The sequence below is a fragment of the Gavia stellata genome, chromosome 28, assembly GCF_030936135.1.
Source record: "Gavia stellata isolate bGavSte3 chromosome 28, bGavSte3.hap2, whole genome shotgun sequence".
In the NCBI taxonomy this organism is placed as follows: domain Eukaryota; kingdom Metazoa; phylum Chordata; class Aves; order Gaviiformes; family Gaviidae; genus Gavia; species Gavia stellata.
The window spans coordinates 2,415,067-2,434,306 of record NC_082621.1 but is presented as its reverse complement, the minus strand read 5'-3'; the positions used below and the strand labels follow the sequence as shown (position 1 = coordinate 2,434,306).

The following is a 19,240-nucleotide window of genomic DNA, read 5'->3' as shown; positions in this document are numbered from 1 at the left end:
AAAACCCTGCGAGCAATTTTTAGGGGGGGTAGGGGGGGGTGAGGGGAGACTTGTGAAAATGCAAACTTGTGATTTGTATTGTCCTGAAGCAGAACTGCCAGTTACTGACACATGCATTGTATGTGGGAGGGTGGGGTGCGGGGCGGGAATGGATTTTAACCCTTTAAAAGCCTTTCTACCCTTCTTTCTGTTGTAAGGTGCTATTTCTCAAAATCGGGGGGAGAGAGACTTCTGACTACTCGTTCCTTTTCTCACCTTAATTTGGCTGTCCAGCCAGCAGCATTGGGAACCCTTTAGTTGTGGGAGGGAGAGGAAATCAACAGCAGCACAAGAAAAAAAAATCAATTCCATATTCTCCCATAACAAGTGATTGTTTGTAGGAGGCCAGCCGTTGGTGCTGGAGCCGGATGTGTTACCCTGAATCTTCTGAGGGTTGTTTTTTTTTTTTAATCATCAGATTTATTACAAATACTGAACTATTTAATGTCTGGAGTCATGAGCCCCACCAGACTCCTGGCACCTCCTTGTAGGGTGGTATGTATCTAGACTTGCATTGTACAAACCTTTTTTTAAAAGCATGTGTTTAGGTTTCTGTGAAAACGTTGTTTAAATGTAAAGTACGTGTTTGGATTTTAACTTCATACCAAGCTCTGTCAGTTTTTTGTCTCAATAAAATTTTAGATTTATAATCCTGATTTTTTTCTTCTCTACCTTGCTCCTTCCTCCAGCTCTTTGTGCATGAGATGAGTGACGATGCGTAGAGCAGGTCACGGAGGGAATTTAGCCTGCAGTTGCGGTCCTCTCTGAGCAAGGTTAGCTCTGATGCAACCCAGGTTAGCCGGTGGCTCTGATCTGGGTGTCAACAGCAGCAGGAGCTTTGGAGCAGCTGACAGCAGGTTCTGATTTATGTTGACTTCCATCTGGAGAAGAGAAGTGTCGTAGAGGTTAGTGTCTAGAGGCCTGAGTCGAGTCTCGCCCATGGAGACAAGAGGACTAGCTATGATTCGGGACCTCGTTTGATGTAGCAAGATGCTGCCTGAGCCGGGAGCGTGCACTGCCTGTGTTCCTAGCCAGGATCCGGCACCAGAGGTGGGGTAAGTGACCTTTACTTCAATTCTCATCTGAACGTTGAGCAGACTTTGTCACTTTGCGTTTACGGACGGGTTTTTAAAGCTCTGGCAATGATCTGGTGACTGTTTGGCTGAAGATGGAGGTGGCCTCACTTTATTCTTGGTATGGCCTTGCTGAAGGCAACGAGCTCCTGTGTATGGAGAAGAGTAGCCTCGTCCTCCTCTGCTCAGCCCAGCTGACACTCCACGCAGTAGTACGGACGGCAGAGTGGGCTGAAGCATTCCTGGGAGGAGGATTGTGGTTCCTGGCTCAGAGGTTTCCAGTGTTTGCAGGGTGCAGGATGGAGCAGGGAGAGGCAGGGAGGTTTTGGGTGGTGCTCAGGGCTGAGCAGGGGCTTTGCCAGCCCCTCACTGGCACTCAGGGCTGCAAAACTACGCAGCCAGTTGAAATCCAGGTTATTTGCAACAGCACAGCCTATACCCAGCGGGACGGTGAAATGTCTGCCCTGCCCCAGCAGCCAGCAGAAGCAGCAATTAAACCTGTATTAATCACTGGAGATGGAAGGGGTAACGTCCACTTAATTGAACATAAGAAGGCTGCAGTTCCCTGGGGAGGCTCTGGGGTGATCGATCGCAGCAGGTAGCTGGAAGATGTGTGTTGTTCCATCCTGGGGGTGGGACTGCGGCCGCGCCGAGTCCGTGGGGCTCCCGCCTGAGCTGCAGGCAGGGCGGGCAGGCACCAGATCGCTGGGTACCGGTTGTCTCTGGCTGTGGCACTGTGTAAGCAGGATGCGTCACCTCTCGAGAAACTGAGGCACAGGAAAATAGCCTCACCACCCTCATAACGTGCTCAGAGATCTGTGGGTGATGGTGAGGTGGTCTTCCCCGGGCTCACTGCTGCCCTGGGTTGCCAGAAGCGGGGCAGGGAAGGGCAGAGGCAGCTCCTCCGTCCCCCCATACCACAGCGGAGGCTGGCAGAAACCGGGGTCTGTCCCGGGCAGGGAGCATGCCGGCACGAGGCTGCCTGACTGCCGCGCTGAGGGCTCGGGCGGCAGCTGGACGCTGGTTCAAAGGGCCGCTGAGCCGCGTCTCTCGCCGAGATCAGAGGCACGAGGCCCCGCTGGTGGCTAAGTGCTTCCTGCTTCGGAAAATGAAAGGTCTGCACTTCACCTGATTACGGGCTGGCAGGCAGCCTGCCTCTCTGACAGCGCATGGCATGACATGCAAGTGACAGCAGTGGAGGTAAGGAGCTGCTTAAGAAGCTCCCATCTCACCTGCCCCTCCTTGCTACCTGCAAAAGGCCGGTGCCCAGTGGCCCCCGCACGGGATGTGACGGGCGTGGGCAGCGAGCCAGAGGGGAATGGATTTTGTCAGGCTTCCGACCCACATGGGGAGGGCTGTAACCTTCTCACAGCATCACCAGGACGGGGGAAATCCTTGCAGGTTTGGTTGGTTGTTTGTTTTTTTTTTTTTTCAAGCCGGTATTACGTTCTAAAAGATCCCCCGAAGGAATATCTGAAGTAAATACCCTAGAGCTGAGGAAGAGAGATGGGAAGTACCTCAGAGTGTGTTTTTTAATGCTTCACGTTCCCCTCAGCTGAGCTGTTGCGGTGCGTAGAGCTGGCCTGGGCTCAGCTCCGGCAGCAGGAGTAAATGAACTTGTCCAGCCCCATAAGGAGAGGTTTAATCCCCAGGAAAATGACATTTGCCCTAGGGGAACCCTGGTGGAAGACCATCGGGGAGCGGAGCGGGGCTGGCAGTGCACTTTCTGCTTGCTCTTCTGGTTGTGTCTAGCCAAAGGACGTGTCCAAGGCTGCTGAAGACAAGGCTTCGGTGCCTCCAAAGTGGTGTCTCACCCAAGCGTCCTGGCTTTTCTCGATAGGTTCTGTTTATTTAATACTCGATGTAGGGGGTGCAGGAACTGCTACGTAATAATGACGCCAGATGAGAAAAGACAGTGCCTACAGGCAGCAATGCCAATAAGGCAGTGGGTATTAAAGCCTTAGAGAAAGGCAGCTATAACTAAAAAAAATACATAGCGATGATATGGTGCTGAGCCACAAGGCAGGCATCCCAAAATACTTCTTTTAAGTGCAGCAGTTCAGCACCAGCCCAGTCTTGCTGGTGCATCAGCAGCTCCCAGGAGCAGTTTTCCATCCCCAGTTCGTTCATCCGAGCTGCGCGTGGCATCTTCCGCAGGGCCCATGTTCCTGCCTGGCCCAATTTTTAGAGGCTTTCGGCAGCAGCCTGACTTCAGAGCAGCCTCTTCCCCTCCCCGTGCTGCTCCCTGGTGTCTGCCCAGCCGGGCTGCCTGCACCCGCAGCTCTGCCTGCACCCGCAGCTCTGCCTGCACCCGCAGCTCTGCCTGCGCCCTGGCAGCACACAATCCCTCACACAAAAGAGCAGCAAAGTCAGGGCCTACCCTTGAGCCCAGCTGGACGTGAACCGAGCTCTGCTGAGCCCTGCCTGGGGAACGGGGCTGCAAACCAGGGGCTGGAGCCAGCATTGGCCTGGCAGCTGCCCGCCGGCTCGCAGCCAGACCCTCCCCACAGGCAGCGAGGTGGGGACGGCTGCTGTGCAGAGAAAAGCTGAGCCGAGGGGTCAGCAGTGCCCCTCCGTCGGCTCCGCTGCTCGAAACGCTTATCCCTCCAGCCTCCTGGCTCCGTCTCCTTGCTCCTGCCGGGCCTGCCTGGGCCTCGTCCCGCAGGGAGGGGGACGGGGCAGGAGCTGGCCTGCAGAGCCTGATATAAATACACTCGTGATTGATTGAATAAACTTTGGCTCCGTAACCAACGCTACAGCTGAAACCTGTGGGAAGGTGGAGCTTGTGCAACAGCAGCGGTGCTGGCTGGAGCTGCAAGAGGGAAAGGGAGGTTTCCGAGCTGCACCGATGCCGTTTGCTCGCCCAACAGGAGAGGACGGCACACTCCGGCTCCAGGAGTGGAAGCGCCAAGGAGGGGGATCAGGCTGTGCCAAGGCAGCTCTGACCCACGGCCACACACTGCGCCCAGCCAGGCCCCGGCCTTTGAACTACAGCAGCTTTAGTGGCTTTGGCTGAGGGACCCACAACTTGCTCCACACAGCTGCAAATTTAACCAGAAACACACTTTTCCTCGGCTTTCTTTAAGAAGATGCTGTTGTGAAGTAAGGAAAAAAGCAGCTGAGCCAGAGCTGACTGTTTCCCACAAACAAGGAGCTTTTCATTTTCCTCCCCTCCGAGGTTGGTACCTGCAGGATGGGACAACAGCGACTCCCTCTCCAGACCATCGCTGGAGGCAAACCAGACCTGCTCCAAGCTCAGCATGCAGCAGAGAGCCAGGAGCCACCCTGGGTGAGAAGGACCCACAAGAAGAGGCTGTTTCATTTCCCTGACATGCTTCATATTTAAAAAAAAAAAATTAAAAAAAATCCATGAAACAAATGCTCGTACAGTGAATAAGCCGTTTTATTTTTGTCCTGTGCTCACACAATCTCTCTTCTTTCCCTGACAGGTCGCAGATCATTAAAATAAAGTTTCTAAGAGGAAAATAATTTAAAACATACACACAGGGCTCCCTTCCAACCTCCCCACACCCACATCACCACTTGTGCTTCGTCTCATGCGTAAGTAAAGCTGTTGAATCTCAGGACTCCGGGATGGGAGAGCCCGCCGGGGTCTCAGTGAGTCCGTGTCACGCTGTTCGGGACCACAGCAAACGCACCGAACACCCCGCAATGCGCTCCGAGATCCAACTACTTTCCCCATAGCCTGGAAAACGTGCCCACGGCCGGACATCTTCCCTCTCGGCAGCGCCACGGGCTGCTCCAGGCCTCCCTCCTGCAGTACCAGGTTTCCTTCCCTTGAGTTACCACCCCGAGTCTTCCCTCCGACGCGCCGCCCTCACCCCGTATCACATGCACAGGACTGGCTAGGAAAAGCCATTTTTAAGCTTTTTCGGTTGCTGGTAAAGTCAGTACACTCCCAGCTGTGCTATATTGTAAATACAGCTTCTAGGATCGTCTCCGTGGCGGAGACCGACAGTGATCAAGGCACTACCCCCACCCCCCTCCTGAAAACAAAGGAAGTCAGACCAACACCTAGGGACAGAAGAGAATCCTATAATGTGATCACACGGTTACACTGAATCTTTATGGCAAAGAGAACATTTAGCAGCTTTGAACGTTTGGGCTTCTCCCTTTTACTCAACACAAGCACTCTAGACCCTATAGGGAAAAACAGGGCTGAAACCCTAAAAAATCAAAGCGCGGTTAAGAAACAGGAATCCTAACAGCTGTCTAATTTCTATAAGTGACAAGCCCACAGCCTGGGGTGGGAACCCTGCGCTCCCCTTGTGCTGTACGCTGACCGGGGGGGCCACCGGGCCCAGCCACCCTCCCCGCCTTCCTCCCCAAGCAATTCCCCAGCCAGTCAGTGGGAGAAGACAGCGTTTGCATGCAGGCTGCTGCGTGTGCCGGCTCAGCGTCCCGGTCCCGGCACGGTGCTGGCTCGGCGGCAGTGACATGCTCTGAGTGTGGTGGGGGAACGCGTATCGCACAGGTTCTGTTAACCCTCTCCAGTTCCAGACACCCCCCTGAAAAAATCCTAAAGCTCTATGTGCCCCCCCCGAGGCGTCACAGCTCCTCCGCACGTACAGTAATGGTTCTCCCGTGAGCCCCCTCTGAGCTTCCTCAGACTGGAAAGGGTTAATGGAAGTCACACCACTTGTGGTTCCATGTGTGCACTGGTCTGATCTAGGAAGGGACGTCGGTTAATCTGGAATTAAGTCAGATTGAATCACACACACCGATGTCAAAACTGGTTCAGGAAAAGGGAAAAATAAAAAAAAAAAAAAGAAAAGAAAAAAAAAAACCCAACTACCTGAAATCACAGAACTTTGGAAGTTCAGAAAAATGTCTCTCCTATAACTTGTTTTAAGTTCATTTGCTTAAATCTCTTTTCTTATTTAAAGCCAGTTCCTAACAGTAGTTTTTCCACCTCTGCCAATCTCACCACCAGTGATGCCAGCTCGTTTCCTGCGCTCAAAGGATTCCAGGTTGTGGAAGGCGCCGGGCTCGCCAGTGCAGGGTCCGCTCCTCCCCGTCCCTCCCCGCAGGGAGCCCTCAAAACTCAGCCTGCAGGTCCTGCAGTCTCTCCCGTACACTGACCGGCAGCAGTCACGTTTTTTTGAGAAGATATATCGGATAAGAAGGCATGAAAGTTCCTCTAAGTACTTCCAGGCTCAGCCCTTCTCCAGTTCTCACTTGAGCGAGTGTCCCACTCCTCCCGCGTCGCTGTCCCTTCACTTCCTCCGGTCCTTCTGTTTCCGCTCCTGCCGCCGGGCCTGCTGGTCAGCCACGGTGCGAGGTATCAAAATGACGCTGCCGTCGCTGGCGTACTGCAGGGCGTACTGGCTGGGGGAGTAGGGCTGACCGTTCTCGTCCCGCAGGCGGCCGAACACTTCTTGGTAGAGGTTCTGCACCTTTTGCTTCATCTGGCGGATGGATTTGAGGAATTCCACCTTCTCCCTGAGCAGTTTGGACTTGTCCCGTTGCAAGTCCTCGACGTCCCGTTCCAAGTTCAGGATGGTGTCCAGTTTCCTCTTGCGGCAGTTCTGGGCAGCCATCTTGTTCTTGCCTCGCCTCCTGATGTCGCGGATCAGGCTCAGCTGCGCCTCGCTGAGCTGGTACTTGGAGAGGAGCTCGTTGAACTCCTCCACGGGCAGGTTGATGATCTTGTCGTTGGTGAAGGGGATCTTCATGGCTCTGGCTCGATGCTCGTCCCTGCTCATCTGCTTATCCAGGAACTCGGACGGCTTCTCCTTGCTGCTCTTCTTCCCGGCGCTGGGCAGTTTGGGCTCCTCGGGATCCAGGGCCCCCGGCGCCATGTTATAGGTGTGGTTGTGGCCAACATGCTCCAGGTAAGGCAAGTAATGGAGCTGCGACGGGTCCTGGTAGCTCATGCGGCAGAACTTGCTGTACTCTGGCTGGTATCCAACCGCCCCTTCCGCTTCTTCAAAGTCCACGTTTTCAGAGTCTGAGCTGTAGCCGACAGCTCCTTCCTCAGAAAACGAGGAGGAGGAAGAGGACGAGGAGGAAGAGGACGAGGAGGAGGAAGCTTCTGAGCTGCTCAGAGAAGCAGGACTGTGGCCGGAATCCAGAGAAAGACCTGAGTCAGAATCAAACTCCTCTTCCAGCTGCGAGGCCTGCACCGGGTTGAAACCTTCTTCAATCGCCAAGTCCATCAAGCTGATCTCATCAAGCATGGCTTCGTCTAGAAGACCGCCCAGCGGGTCTGGCAGCTCGGGGCCAGTCGTCTCATTGACTGTGCTGTTCAGCTGCGGAGGAAAGAAGATGCCGCTCAAGTTGGTGGAGCCGAAGGTGGAGTTGAGGCCGGTGGAGTTGTCCGGTGCCAGCTGGAGCAGGGCCGAGCTGCCAGCCATGGAGGGGCTTTCGATTTCCGAGCTGAAGAGGGAGAAGTCCTGTGAGCAGCTTCCCAGAGAGGCCTGATGCAGGCTGACATTCTGATTGATGGGAGTGTTGGGAGCGAGGCTGTAGTTAGAAGTCAGCAGGTCTCCACTCGTGCTGTTGTACAGGGTTTCAGCGGTTGTGTTGTTCACTTCCATAGCCTGGAAGAGATACGAAACAGCTCGGTGAATGAGCCGCGCTCAAGCCCTGCCTTCGCTCCTGGCGTGTGCCAAGAAGAGACAGGACAATGCTTCTAGATCCCATGGAAGGAGCTCTCTCGAGCGGCCCAGCGTCATCCGCGAGCTGCAGGAGGGTTAAGAGAGCAGCAACTGCCGCACGGACGGCACAGCGTCACCGCACAGGCTGGGAGAAAACCAAAGCAGCTGCGACCAACCCCAATCCACGATCGTCCAGGAATCGGGTGCTCGGGGCAGCCATCGAACCTAAATTCAACGGAGCAGCAACCGGCGCCTGGAGGGGCAAACGCCTTCCCGCAACCCCGCCCCCTCGAGCTCACCTGCATTTCCATGATAGACATGAGGTCCTGCCACTGCTGCTCCAGATCGAAGGGCGACTCGGTCTCGGCGAGGAGAGGAGACAGCAGGCTGGTCTGGATGCCCGCGGACCTGCTCTCGCCGGGCACGGCTTCGCTCAGGGTGGAGACATCCGCGGCTGGAAACTAACCACGTGAGGCAGAGTCAGTCCCCGGCTGATCAGCCGCGCCAGGGAGCCAGCAATCGCGAATGCCCTTCCACCTCCGCGCGGGCAATCGCTTCTCCTTTGTTCAAAGCAAACTGGTTGCAGTTATTCCTCCACAGTTCACTATGAACTAATTAGAAGCAAAGCCAGAAGTCTTTAATTAATTGTGACCACCCCACCCCCCCCCACCGCTAGTTTCGCAGGCACGATGCCTGGAGCCTCCTTAAGCAGGCTAACCCAATTTACTGCCGCTTCTGCCGTCTGGGTTAGGGGTACAAGAGGCACCGAAACCCCGGCGAGCGAGCGAAGGAGAACCGAGGGGCAGAAGCCGTCGCCCCATCCACTCACCTCCGAATTCTCCCCGAAAGGGAAGGTGGCCTCCAGCAGCCTAAGGCACTCCTCCAGGGACAAGGCTGTCTGATCCTCCGCACCAGGCACCTGATGTAAAACACAAGCAATCGTAGCCCCGGGATTAGGGAGGTGGCGATGAGAAACGAGCTCCTTACAGCACGGCTTTATTACAGCACATCCAAAAAGAGCCAGAGGCCCCACCCAGTGCTTCGCAGATTCCATCCTCCTGCTCCGGAGAGCGTCAGAGCGGCCCCCCGAGCGCAGCGGGGAAAGGAAACGTGCTGCCTCTGCTACCAGCGAGCCTCACCTCCTGCCAGCACAAGGACTCGGCTACAGGCTGGAGGGGATCTGCGCCTACCCGCGCCACCGCCTCTGCCAGACAACCAAAAAGCACGGCAAGAACCCGCTGCCCTCGTCCTCGCGTCCTGCCGACGGTGACACGGCCATTACCCTGCCCGCCTCGCTGCGGCTCCCCAGCCCAGCAGGCAGCCTGCGCTTCCCCAGCATCAAATCCTCTCGTCCACCCGGGCAAACCCTCATCCTGCGGCTTAGCAGATCCCCAGCGAAAGTCACACGTGATGCTGCTCGCCCCGACGGCCAGCCGGAGGGCCCCTCGCCTCCCCTCCACCTCGGCGGGAGCGCGGACCCCTGGCACGCTGCATCACCGCGGGCGCAGACCCCAGCCCGGCCGGCCCAGGGGTGTTACCTGCGCAGGGAAACTCTCCCCGGTCTCTCCATCAACTAGCAGGTTTCTATCCAAGATCTCACTCCCTCCGCTCCTCCAGCTGTCCCCACGCTCCCTCCCATCGCTCAGCTCTTTGTCCACTTCGCTCTCTTTCTGACGGTGGCTGTAGTCAAAAATCTCTCGCCCAGCGCCGAGATCAATATCCTGTCTCCACAGGATGTCAATCAAATCGATGTCCTGAAAGACAGACCAGATTTCCTTCAGCCCTGGGCAGGGGTCCCCACCCACCGGCCCCTCCCGGGGGAACCCCCCAGCCTGACCCGCAGCCCACCCGCCGGGCACCCGGCTCCTCCGCCCGCCTTCCCTCCGCGGCCCGGGGCCGTTCTGCCTCCCGGGGTCCCCGAGAGCGGCTCTGCGGGCGCTGCATGGCGGGTGAGGCCGGCCCTCCGCTCCCCGCCGCCCATGGCCGCCCGCCCGCCGCCGGGAGAGGCGGCTGGGGCCGCCCGGGCCCACGTCGCGGCGGTGGCTGCGCCGTGGCCGCCTTGCATCAGCCCGTGGTGCCATCCCGGCCATTTGCATAAGGGGTGGGGTGCGCCGGCAGGAAAATCCCCGCATTTCCACCCACCTGATGCAACTTGAGCCGCCGCCACCGCCGTCCCCGCCGCCGGGCTGCCCGCAGCCCCCCCCGGGCAACCCCCGCTGCCCCCGCAGCCTGCCCTACGCCCCGGCCGCCGGCCCCCGCCCCGCAGCCCCCGCCTCCGGCAGCCTGCGCCGCCGCGCCGCGCCTCCCCCGGGTCCCCCCCCCGCACCCTGCCCCGCCGCCGCCGCCGCCGGGCCGGCAGCATCCCCGCGGCGCCGGGGAGCGGCCGCCCTCCCTCCCCGGAGCGGCGCCGGTACCTTTCTCATGTCCCCAGCTGCCGCCCGGGCCGCGGCGCACGCCGATCATGGTCCCCGGGGGAAGCGGGGGGGCGGGCTGGCCGGGGCGCGGCGCCGCGCACGCATCGCCGGCCGGGGCGGCTGGAGAGCCGCGCTCCGCTCCGCTCCGCCCCACCGGCCACAGGTGCCCGCGGCCCCCCGCTGCAACGCCGGGAGCCGCCCCCCCGCGCGGCTGCTGCGCCCCCCGCTCGCCTGGGCCGGGCTCGCCTGGGCCGGGCTCGCCTGGGCTCGGCTCCCGCCGCCCTGCCCGGGCCGGGCTGCGGCGCGCCCCGCCCGCCCCTCCCCCGCCGTTACCTTGGCTGCGGCGGCGGCCAAGCCCCGCCCCCACCCCGCCGGGATGCGGCGGCGCCGGGCCACGCCCCCCTCCGCCAATGGGCGGCCAAGCCCCGCCCCGCGCCCGGGCGGCGGCCGCCGCCAATCCGCGCCGCCGGGGGGCCGCCGCCCCGACCAATCCCCGCCGACGGGGGCCGCCGCCCCGGCCAATGGGCGGCGGCGCAGCGGCCGCGCGGCGCCCACCGGGCCGGTCCCCCGCCCTGGCGCAGCGCGCCCGCCCGCCCGTGTCCCCCCCCCTCCGCCCCGGCCTCGCCCTGCACCGCGCCGGCCCGCACCGCCGGCGGGGGGGGCTCGTCCCGGAGCCCGGGGCCGCGCTCCCCCAGGAGGGATGGAGGGCAGGCCGGGGTGACCTTGGCTCCCGCCCCCGGCAGACCCCGGCGCGGAGGGGGCGATCCCCCCCCCGCTACACCCCGTGCAAACCGGGGGGGCAAAGCCCCCGCTTGCTCCTCGCCCCCCAGACCCTCGCAAGGGGCACGGCCCGCCCCGGGAGCGGGCCGCTGGAGAGGCAAGGCCAAGTGTAAGGAGATCCCCCCCCGCCGGCTGGGGGGGGGCTTTGTCAGCCGGGGGCAGGGCTGAGCACCAGCAGCTCATCACATGTCTGACGGCCGCGTATTTTTATCCTCCTGTTGTGGAAACGGCACAGGGCAGCGGTGCCTCCCGCCTTCCCCACCCCCAATGCTGCAGAGGAAAGTACTCGGGATTAAACCCGGCTTTGGCTTTAGGCTAACAAGGAGCGGATTAAAAAATAAAATAAAATAAATAAAATAAATTCGAATTCCCTGTTTTGGATGATCCCCAAGCTGTCGGCCAGCGCCCGCTGCAGCCCCCACCCAAACTGCAGAGCCCGAGAGCTCCGCACCGCACCCAAGGGCGAGCTCCGGCTCCTCAAATTATTAATAACAGCCGTATTCCCCGAGCAAGGTCGCGCCTGGCCCGCACGACCCGCGGGGAGTCGCAATATTTTCAGCGCTGGGAAAAGTCATGGAAAAATTTAAACCCCGGCCCTAAAGCCATCTGCACATCGTCATCGTCCACCTAACGAACACGGGGGGAAGGATCGAGCCCTGCAGGTGTCTTCCGGAGGCAGCAGCTGCCGGGAGCTGCATAGCCCACACGATATTCCCATCGGAAAGGCCGGGCGGCTGCTCAGCGTTTAGTGGGGAGTCAAGGTTCCAGACAAAGACACCAAAAAGAATTAAAATAAAATTTAAAAACCCCACTGGGGTAATGCTTTGAAATAAGACTCGGTGCTTTGAAGCGTCACACCAGCAGCAAGTACGGTCTTGCTGGCCCCGGGGGAAGAGAGGGTGATGTGACGGTGTGACGTGGGTGTGCGAGGCGGGCTCGGCAGACGGGATTTCCTGGCGCTGGGTGCCTGGGTGCTGTGCCCCCGGCAGCGCAGCACACCTTGCAGGTGCAGTAACACCCTCCCCTCCTGTCCAAGCCAGGGGTTTGGGGGGAGCGGAAAAAAAAAGATAGAGACCCGAAGAAGAGCACGGACACCTGAACACCCGGGATCAAGGAAGGTGCAGACCCAGATCTCCCCACCCTTTTTCCCTGAAGGAGCAACCGGAGTGAAACCGCAGCACGGAGGAGCGTGCTTCCCACCCGGCATCGCCCAGGCTGGCCGGGAGTTTCACTCCCGGCAAGTCCAGCCCGAGCTGGCCGGGTTTGCGGCTGCACCCTGCGCAGGGGCGGCTCACAGCAACGGCATCTAATTCAGGACTGTATTTTAGGGCAGAAATAAACAGGCCCCGGGAAAACAGCAGTGTTGGCGGCCTCTTGCCACACAAACCTGCAGCATTTCTCTCTAAAATCCGATCCCAGTTTCTCTATACTGCACTTGAAAGGCTCCCCAGACCCGACACCCTCAGCCAAGAGCACCAGGCTTGGGGAAGGACAGCGAAGTCTACGACGGGCTGCGCGTGACCTTGTACAAGGCATTTCGTCAAATCCTCCCCCATTCCCAAGGCAGGGAATTACCCCTCTCGGTTATCGAGGAAGAAGCTGAATGCATGAACGTTTGCCTTGAGTTCTGCAACCCTCTGACCAAAGCTCCTCTCACTGACACCTCCAAGGTCGCCAGCTGCAAACCCAGAGCGGGGTTTTCACCCGCTGTCCCGCAGCCCCAACGCCTCCAGAGCCAGGAGATTCCCCGCGGGCAGGCGAGAGCAGCCCGCAGGTACAGCCGAGGCACCATCCACGCTTCCTACGGCAGCATCCCGCCGCTCATCCGTCAATACCAGACCCGAAACAATCGTCACCTTTGTCTCTCCGGCGTGCACGCGTTCACACCGCTTTCCTCACTCGATTCCCTGCCTGCTGCTGCGCCGAAGCCACATGACAAAAGCCCCAGGCATCCGCGACAGCTGCCTGCGAAGCTGCCCACCCCTCGCTGCAGGGGACAGGGGTGGCAGCAGTTGAATTCGGCGCTCCCCATGCCCCGACGCCTCAGCAGCTCGTCCGAGACACAATTTACGAGACGCGAGAGCGACGCTGGAAGGACCCAACGCTGCAAATCAGCGCTAACGTCCCCCACGCCACGGACAGGGAGATGCTGAACATGCCGTGACAAAGAGAGCGGTGCCAAAAAGGAAAAAGAGCAGCAGCTCCCGGGGACCAGCATTGCATCACAGCCTCCGAAAGGTTGTGCTCAGACAGAAAAAATAAACCGCTTTCCAGTTCACCTCTCCCACCCGTCTGATGAAAACCAAGCAATAAACATCGCCACTGGATGAACTCCAGAGCCAAGTAACCCAACCACGCGCTCGACACCTGGGATGAGGCTGTTACCCAATGCCCCTGTTTATTTCCCAGCCTCGTTTTATCTGTTTCACAACACAAAGCTACACTCACAGGTCGAAATGCTGACCCCCAACCCTTTCCCCCTCCTTTCACTATTACTTTCAGACCACAAATAAAACAAAGGGGGAAAAACCGCCCCACGCATACCCCTGGAGTCCTCTAACTGAACCGTAATTCAGTATTACGCCATTCCCAAGTGGAGACCCACTTTTCCCAAGTGAGAAGCACACACAACGTACAGAATACTGCTCGCTTGGGTGCGTACCAGAGGGCAAGAGCCCCCCAAGGGCGCCCTCTCCCCCCCACCACAGGCAAAAGAAGGTCCTGCCTACCTCTTTGGTCAGGTCTCCGTTCACTGGGGCAGCCACCGCTCCCAAATCTTCCAGTTCTTCCCCAAAGCCCTGCTCAGCTCCGCTCTCCCTCACCCCGCTGTCAGGACTGCTCCCATCCTGCAGGCCGCTGGCGTTCTCTAGGGCGATGCCGGCGCTGGGCTGGCTACTGGACACGGCACCTTCGGGGTCTCTGTGCACCAACCAGGCGTTGACTTCGGTGGTGGGCACCTGAAACCTGTCCAGGGCCCTCACCTGGTTGAGCAGCCTGCGAGCGGTGAAGTAATAGTCCAGGTCTACGCTTTTTGGGTGGATGCCATATCCATCCAAGGTGTTACGCAGGTTGTGAAACTGGGTCTGGGTGTAAGCGGAGCTCTGGCCAAGAATGATCTCCCGGAGAGGGGGGAGCTGCGAGTTCAGGTAGGTGTCCACGTCCACACGAACGCCGATCAAGCTGAGCAGAATGGTGAACTGGATGAGGCCTTCGGTGAAGTATTTCTTCAGAGAAAGCATTTCTGGTGGGGGAGAAAACAAAACAGGTGGAGGGTTTGGGAATTAGGAAGAAAAAAAAAAAAAGCACCAGCGTCGGATGAATTCTCCACACAACAGGTTGGTTGGGTTTGTCTTTCCTCTGCCCCACTTTCAAACAAACAAAAGAAAACAACAACTTCGGTGTTCAGGTTATCGCTAAACAACAGGATAAAAGTTTAAAGAACATTCAAGACTTTGGGTTCAGGACGACTTTGTTTTTCTTCTCAAGTTCTGGAACTCATGGGTTGGCCAGCAGTCTGTAATGAAAGACTCAAATCTTGAGAAGCAACAAACCCTCCCCAGAAGACAGCCTCCACCCTCTCTTGCCCTTTCCTCTTCTTCAGAACTGTTTTTGAACACAAACCATGCAGCTACGTAAAAATCCATGTGACTTACTGCCCAAAAACTCCACATACAGCGACTTCCTCTCGCCCCCCCCAATTCCCCACGCTCCAGGACGGGGTCTGCTCCCTCCGACAGCCGGCTGCTCTTTCTTCCCCTCTTCTGGTCTGTGAAGCTTCTTGAAGGAGCCTTTTACAAGTCAAAGGTCCTGATCACGGGCAGGTCCAAAGACTCCTCCGCTTCTGGCTGCAATTTCATCAGCAGCTGAAATATAACCAGAGAGCAAACGCGATAACGCGCCGACGAGGCACCACCCTAAACATTGCACATGGACCTACTACACCGGGAAACGGTGGTTTCCCCACGCGCGGGGCCCCGAAGAGCCGAGCGAATGGCGCTCGAAAGGCTGATTTTCCTGACACAACACGGGCACAGAAACACACCCCGCGGAGGTTACCTCTGGCGACAACACTGTCCACGCTTCCCCTCCCTGAGCTATTCTTAGGCTGGTGCGTCAACTTCCCCTCTCTCTGAAGGAATCCAGCTCCGACTCCCTTTCACTCCCCAGCCCCGCTGCCAGCGGCTCCGCACAAACCCGTCAGGACCTCTCCACCGGCAGCAAAACATCCCCGGCCAGCGCCCGACCGGGAACTCCCGGGCTCGCCCCGCCCGCCGCGGCCCCGGCCCGACCTTCCCGGGCCGCCCGCCCCCAGCCCGGCGGGGCGGCTCCCGGGAGGAGCCGCCAGGCCCCGGCGCTGCCCGCTCTCCCCTCCCGGGGGGGGTTCCCTGCGCTGCCGAGCGGGGGGCGGCGGGGCCATGTGCCGTTCCCCCCCGTCCCCGCCCCGGGCCCTTTAAGACACCCCCCCCCGCGCGCGCCTCGTGACCCGCCCCCCCGCGCGGCCTCGCCGTCCCCTCAGCGCCGCCCGCCCCGCGCCCCTCGGCTCTGCCCGCCCCGCACCGCCGCCGCCACCACCACCGCCGCCGCCGCCGCGGCCCCGGGCCCCTCTGCCCGCCCCTCCACGCCGCCGCTCGCCGCTACCCGCTCGCCGCCGCTCGCTCCCGGCCCCGCCGCCGCCGCCGGCCCCGCTCCCGCTCCCCGCCCTGGCCAACCACCTCCCCCTCCCGCCTCGCGCGGCGCCGCCGCCAATCGGCGCCCGGGAAGGGAAGGCGGGACGAAGCGGCGGCCCAATAGAAGGCGGCGGTGAGGCGTTGCTCCCTCCCCCGCCGCCGCCTGGATAGGCAGGCTGAGTGGCCAATCGGCGCGCGGAAAGCGCCGCTGGCCCCCGTGCTTGGCCCGGCGGCCGCGCGCTGGGCCAATCGGAGAGGAGAAGCGAGCCAACGCGACCCGCCCCCCGCAGCCATTGATTGACAGGCGTCCGCCCAATGGAACGCGATGCCTCCGCCAAGTGACAGCGGCAGTTGCCAATGAGACGACGCACAGGAGCCAGCCGCCCGTCTGGGCGCTTGACTGGCAGCGGCGCGCACCAATCCCTGCGACGCAGAGACGTCGCCCCTTCGCCCCGCAGCTGTTGCCATGGCATCGGGCGCCCCAGGCCCCCAGCGCAGGGCGAGGCCAGGGGCCGCCATGGCGGAGCCTCCATCGCCCCGCAGGCCCCGACACCGCCCCGGGGGTCCCCCATGCCCCCAGGGCCCCGAATCCCAACACCTCCTGGGGGTAGAGGGGGCTTTGGGCCTCCTCTGGGGCCACACCACAGCGGGGCCTGCAGTGGGGAGACGGCTCCTCGGCCTTGCTCGGCCCCCAGAGTGGGCCCGGGGGCCTCCCCTGTGCTGCCGCAGGCCCTTGGGCTGGTAACACTGCCTAAACATGACCCTGCCCTGCGCTCGCCCGCAGCCCTCGCAGGTCCTCGGCCCCGCGCAGGCGCGAGGCTGCCGCCGGAGCCACTTGCAGACGGCAGGAAGGAGTCAAAGCCGAACCCAGAGCTTCGCCTCAGGCCCTGCAGTGAGTCAGTGGCGGGGCTGGGAGCGCAGCCAGGGCATCGCCTGCTAACACCATGCTTTACTTTCTTCGTTGTTCCAGCCCTTAGCTAATTAAAAGTCTTTAATTTCACGCTCCAGCAGCTGCCCAGTCGGCATACCCCTGCTCATTACACCCAGGCCTGTTTTCAGATGGAGAAAAGCGAGCTCTCCTGGTCAGCTGCTCCTCGCCCGTGGCGGTGGGAGCTGCTGGAAGTGTGAATGGCTGTGTCAGAGAGAGCTGACTCCCAGCCCTGACCTGAGCCACGGGAGGGTGAGAGCCCGGGGCGGGGGGGAACACCATGCCCCCAGGGTGCTGGTGCTTGGGGTGGGATGGGGCTCCCCACCACGCAGACAGAGCTGTGGCCTTTGAGCTGCTCACAGTCACCTGCAGCTGATGTGCCAGGGACTGTCCGTGTGTCTGGCCGTCACTTGTCAGCCTAAAACAGTCGCGCTGTCCGCAGGTCATCTCACGAGCGCCGCTGCTCATCACGGGGGAAACCACTGGCCAGTTTGAGCTTGACCGAACAACCGAGGTCTCGACGTTCGATGCCTTTTGAGACAGTAAATACCCAGCAGAGGTGAGGGAAAGGCTGCAACTCATCCCAATCACCTCACCGGGCGCCCGAGGACCTGTGCCGTGCAGCCGGTGGCTCTGAAGCCACTCGACGAAACGCGGCAGCATCTCCTGTTAGAGCTGCAGGAGCGGAGGGGGAAAGATGCTGCAAATGGCCGCGGGAGCAGGGCCGGTGTCAGGCCCGCATCCCATCCTTTCCTCTCCGGGGTGATCAACCACCGGATCACCGACTGGAACTCCATAAACTATTTAAATGAATAAGCACGGAACAGGGTCAGCGTTAAAACCCATCGCCTCTGAGCAGGATATTTATACTTTTCCCCCATCGATCAATGTGGGCTTCCTGCCCAAATCAATGCCAGCGCCCACGGGGCGAGGGGCAGCCGCTGCCAGACCCGGCAGCGGAGGCGGGCAGGTAGGAGGTAAAGGCAGCCAGGCAGCACCACCCCTGCCTGCTATTCCTGCAACGCTGCAGCTGCCCGGAGCGGCCGCAGCTGCCAAAACCAGACACCCTCTTCCCTGCCCCAGAAACTAGCTGGGACAAACAGGATGCCAGAGACAATAGTTCATCCGTAAAAGCATGGAAAATGAGCGTGGGCTCCAACGCCTCGCAGCGGGGTGAGGTTTCCCAGCCCGCGATGTCTTCCCAGGGCAGCAGCAGGAGCAGAGCCCCCATTTTTTACAGCAAGGAGCAAGCTCGCCGGCACAGCGGAGAGATGGGGGACAGGCTGCACATCCCCCCAAACCCGGACAGCCCCAGTGCTGTGAGCAGGGATGGTCCAGAGCATCCAGGGAGACAGGCGCAGCAGGGAAAGGGATTGGAGCGGCCAGGTGGTGAGGAGCCTGGAAGCACCCAGATCCGAGCAATTTTGGGTCATGGGCTCGCTCTGCCCTGGCTGCTCCATCTCGCTAATCTCCTCCTGGAAAACAAGCCATGAAACACCCACAAAAGCCGGGGCGCGGCCCCAGCCCACATCTTGCCGCAACCAGCAATTTGCTGAGGCAATGGCAGGGGCCCCGGGGGGCGGACGGGCACAGCCCCATTGCCAGAGCAGTTCCCCCTCGATACCAAGAGCCGCCGCTCAGCGCGTTGCGTGCCAGTGCGAAATTTGGGGGTGCTGCCAACCCCGATGGCCACCAAGGGTTTGCAACGGGGCTACCTCGGCTTGCGAGCATTATTCGGGCACTGTTTCCCAGGCACCTCTGCACCCCATGGGGAAAACGGGTGTATGGGAGCGCCCTAAAAACCTCCCACTGTGTCCCACCCCCAGGGCTGCGGTCAGCCTCCCACCAGCAACCCGAGCCGGGCTGCCCCTCGCAGGGTTATTTTTAGTGTGTCCCCCCCCGGGACTATTTGGAGGGCTGGCAGGCATCCCTGTCCCCTCGCCCTGCCCGGCTCCCAGCCCTCCTCCGGCCCACGAAGGCCTTTCGGTGCTTTGTGCTGGCGAGGGGGGCACGGGAAAACTGCCCCCCGGGTTCTTTTTGGCCATGGCCGGTGGGGACGGTTAGGGACAAGCAGTGTCCCTCCGGCAGGAGATGGTGGGGAGTTGCTCTGGGCACAGCGTGTCCCACTGCCCCTCGCTCCGAGGCCCGGGTTCCCCCGTGGGCTCAGCCCCCGCCGTGGGGAAGCGCTCCAGCCCCGGAGGTTAACGCAAACACGGGTGATTTGGGTGCAACCGGTGAGTCACCGGCAAACACCGACAGGAGCCGTCACGGGAGCAGGGGCTTGGGGGGGGCTGTGCCCCACAGCCGGGATCACCCGTGATGGCACACGGGGGGGTATCGACCCCCGGCAGAGCCCACAACCTGCGCAGGGGATGAGCTTGGCACCCACCGGCTGGACCCCGCGCTGCCAGGACCCCCACCCACCTCCCCAGGTCACTCGGGGGGGGGTGACCCCAAATTAAAGGCAGCAGAGGTTGGGTGAGCCCTCCCTGCCCACTGCTGAGCCTTCCTTCCCCTCCAGGGGCTCCCCTGCACCCCCGAATCCGGGGTGCGTGGGGGTCCCAGCCTCCATCCCACCCCACTGCCCCCCCCCAAGGTCAGTCTTTTCCCAGAAGAGGTCCCTGGGTGCGGGAGAGGGGGGAAGTGGGGGAACAGCCCCCCACGGCCCCACATGTCCCCCCCATTCCCCCACTGCATCCACACACAGCAGCGCGCCGGG

The 19,240-nt window shown here is 60.7% G+C and overlaps 1 protein-coding gene across 2 annotated transcripts; it reads right to left on the bottom strand.

Moving 5' to 3' along the window:
• Positions 1–4,497: 4,497 nt before the first annotated feature.
• NFE2L1 (NFE2 like bZIP transcription factor 1) lies at positions 4,498–15,588 on the bottom strand. 2 transcript variants are annotated; one of them, XM_059830402.1, is made up of 7 exons: positions 15,565–15,588; positions 14,580–14,789; positions 13,656–14,167; positions 9,271–9,486; positions 8,562–8,651; positions 8,032–8,193; positions 4,498–7,675 (listed from the first exon to the last, which is right to left on the bottom strand). In XM_059830402.1, the coding sequence occupies exons 3-7, from the start codon at positions 14,163–14,165 to the stop codon at positions 6,350–6,352; spliced, it is 2,304 nt and encodes a 767-aa protein (XP_059686385.1). In that variant the 5' UTR covers positions 14,166–14,167; positions 14,580–14,789; positions 15,565–15,588; the 3' UTR covers positions 4,498–6,349. The 2 variants fall into 2 exon arrangements, with proteins under 2 accessions (XP_059686385.1, XP_059686383.1); XM_059830400.1 differs by lacking the exon at positions 15,565–15,588 and having other exon boundaries at positions 14,580–15,151.
• Positions 15,589–19,240: the final 3,652 nt, after the last annotated feature.

What these genes read in the sequence shown, in the direction of transcription:
- NFE2L1 (XM_059830402.1), bottom strand. Translation starts at nt 14,165, where the DNA reads ATGCTTTCTCTGAAGAAATACTTCACCGAAGGCCTCATCCAGTTCACC. An exon ending in ACGGAGACCTGACCAAAGAG is followed by an intron (nt 9,487 to 13,655) that starts GTAGGCAGGACC and finishes TCTGTCTTTCAG; the next exon opens with GACATCGATTTGATTGACAT. An exon ending in GGGAGAGTTTCCCTGCGCAG is followed by an intron (nt 8,652 to 9,270) that starts GTAACACCCCTG and finishes GTTTTACATCAG; the next exon opens with GTGCCTGGTGCGGAGGATCA.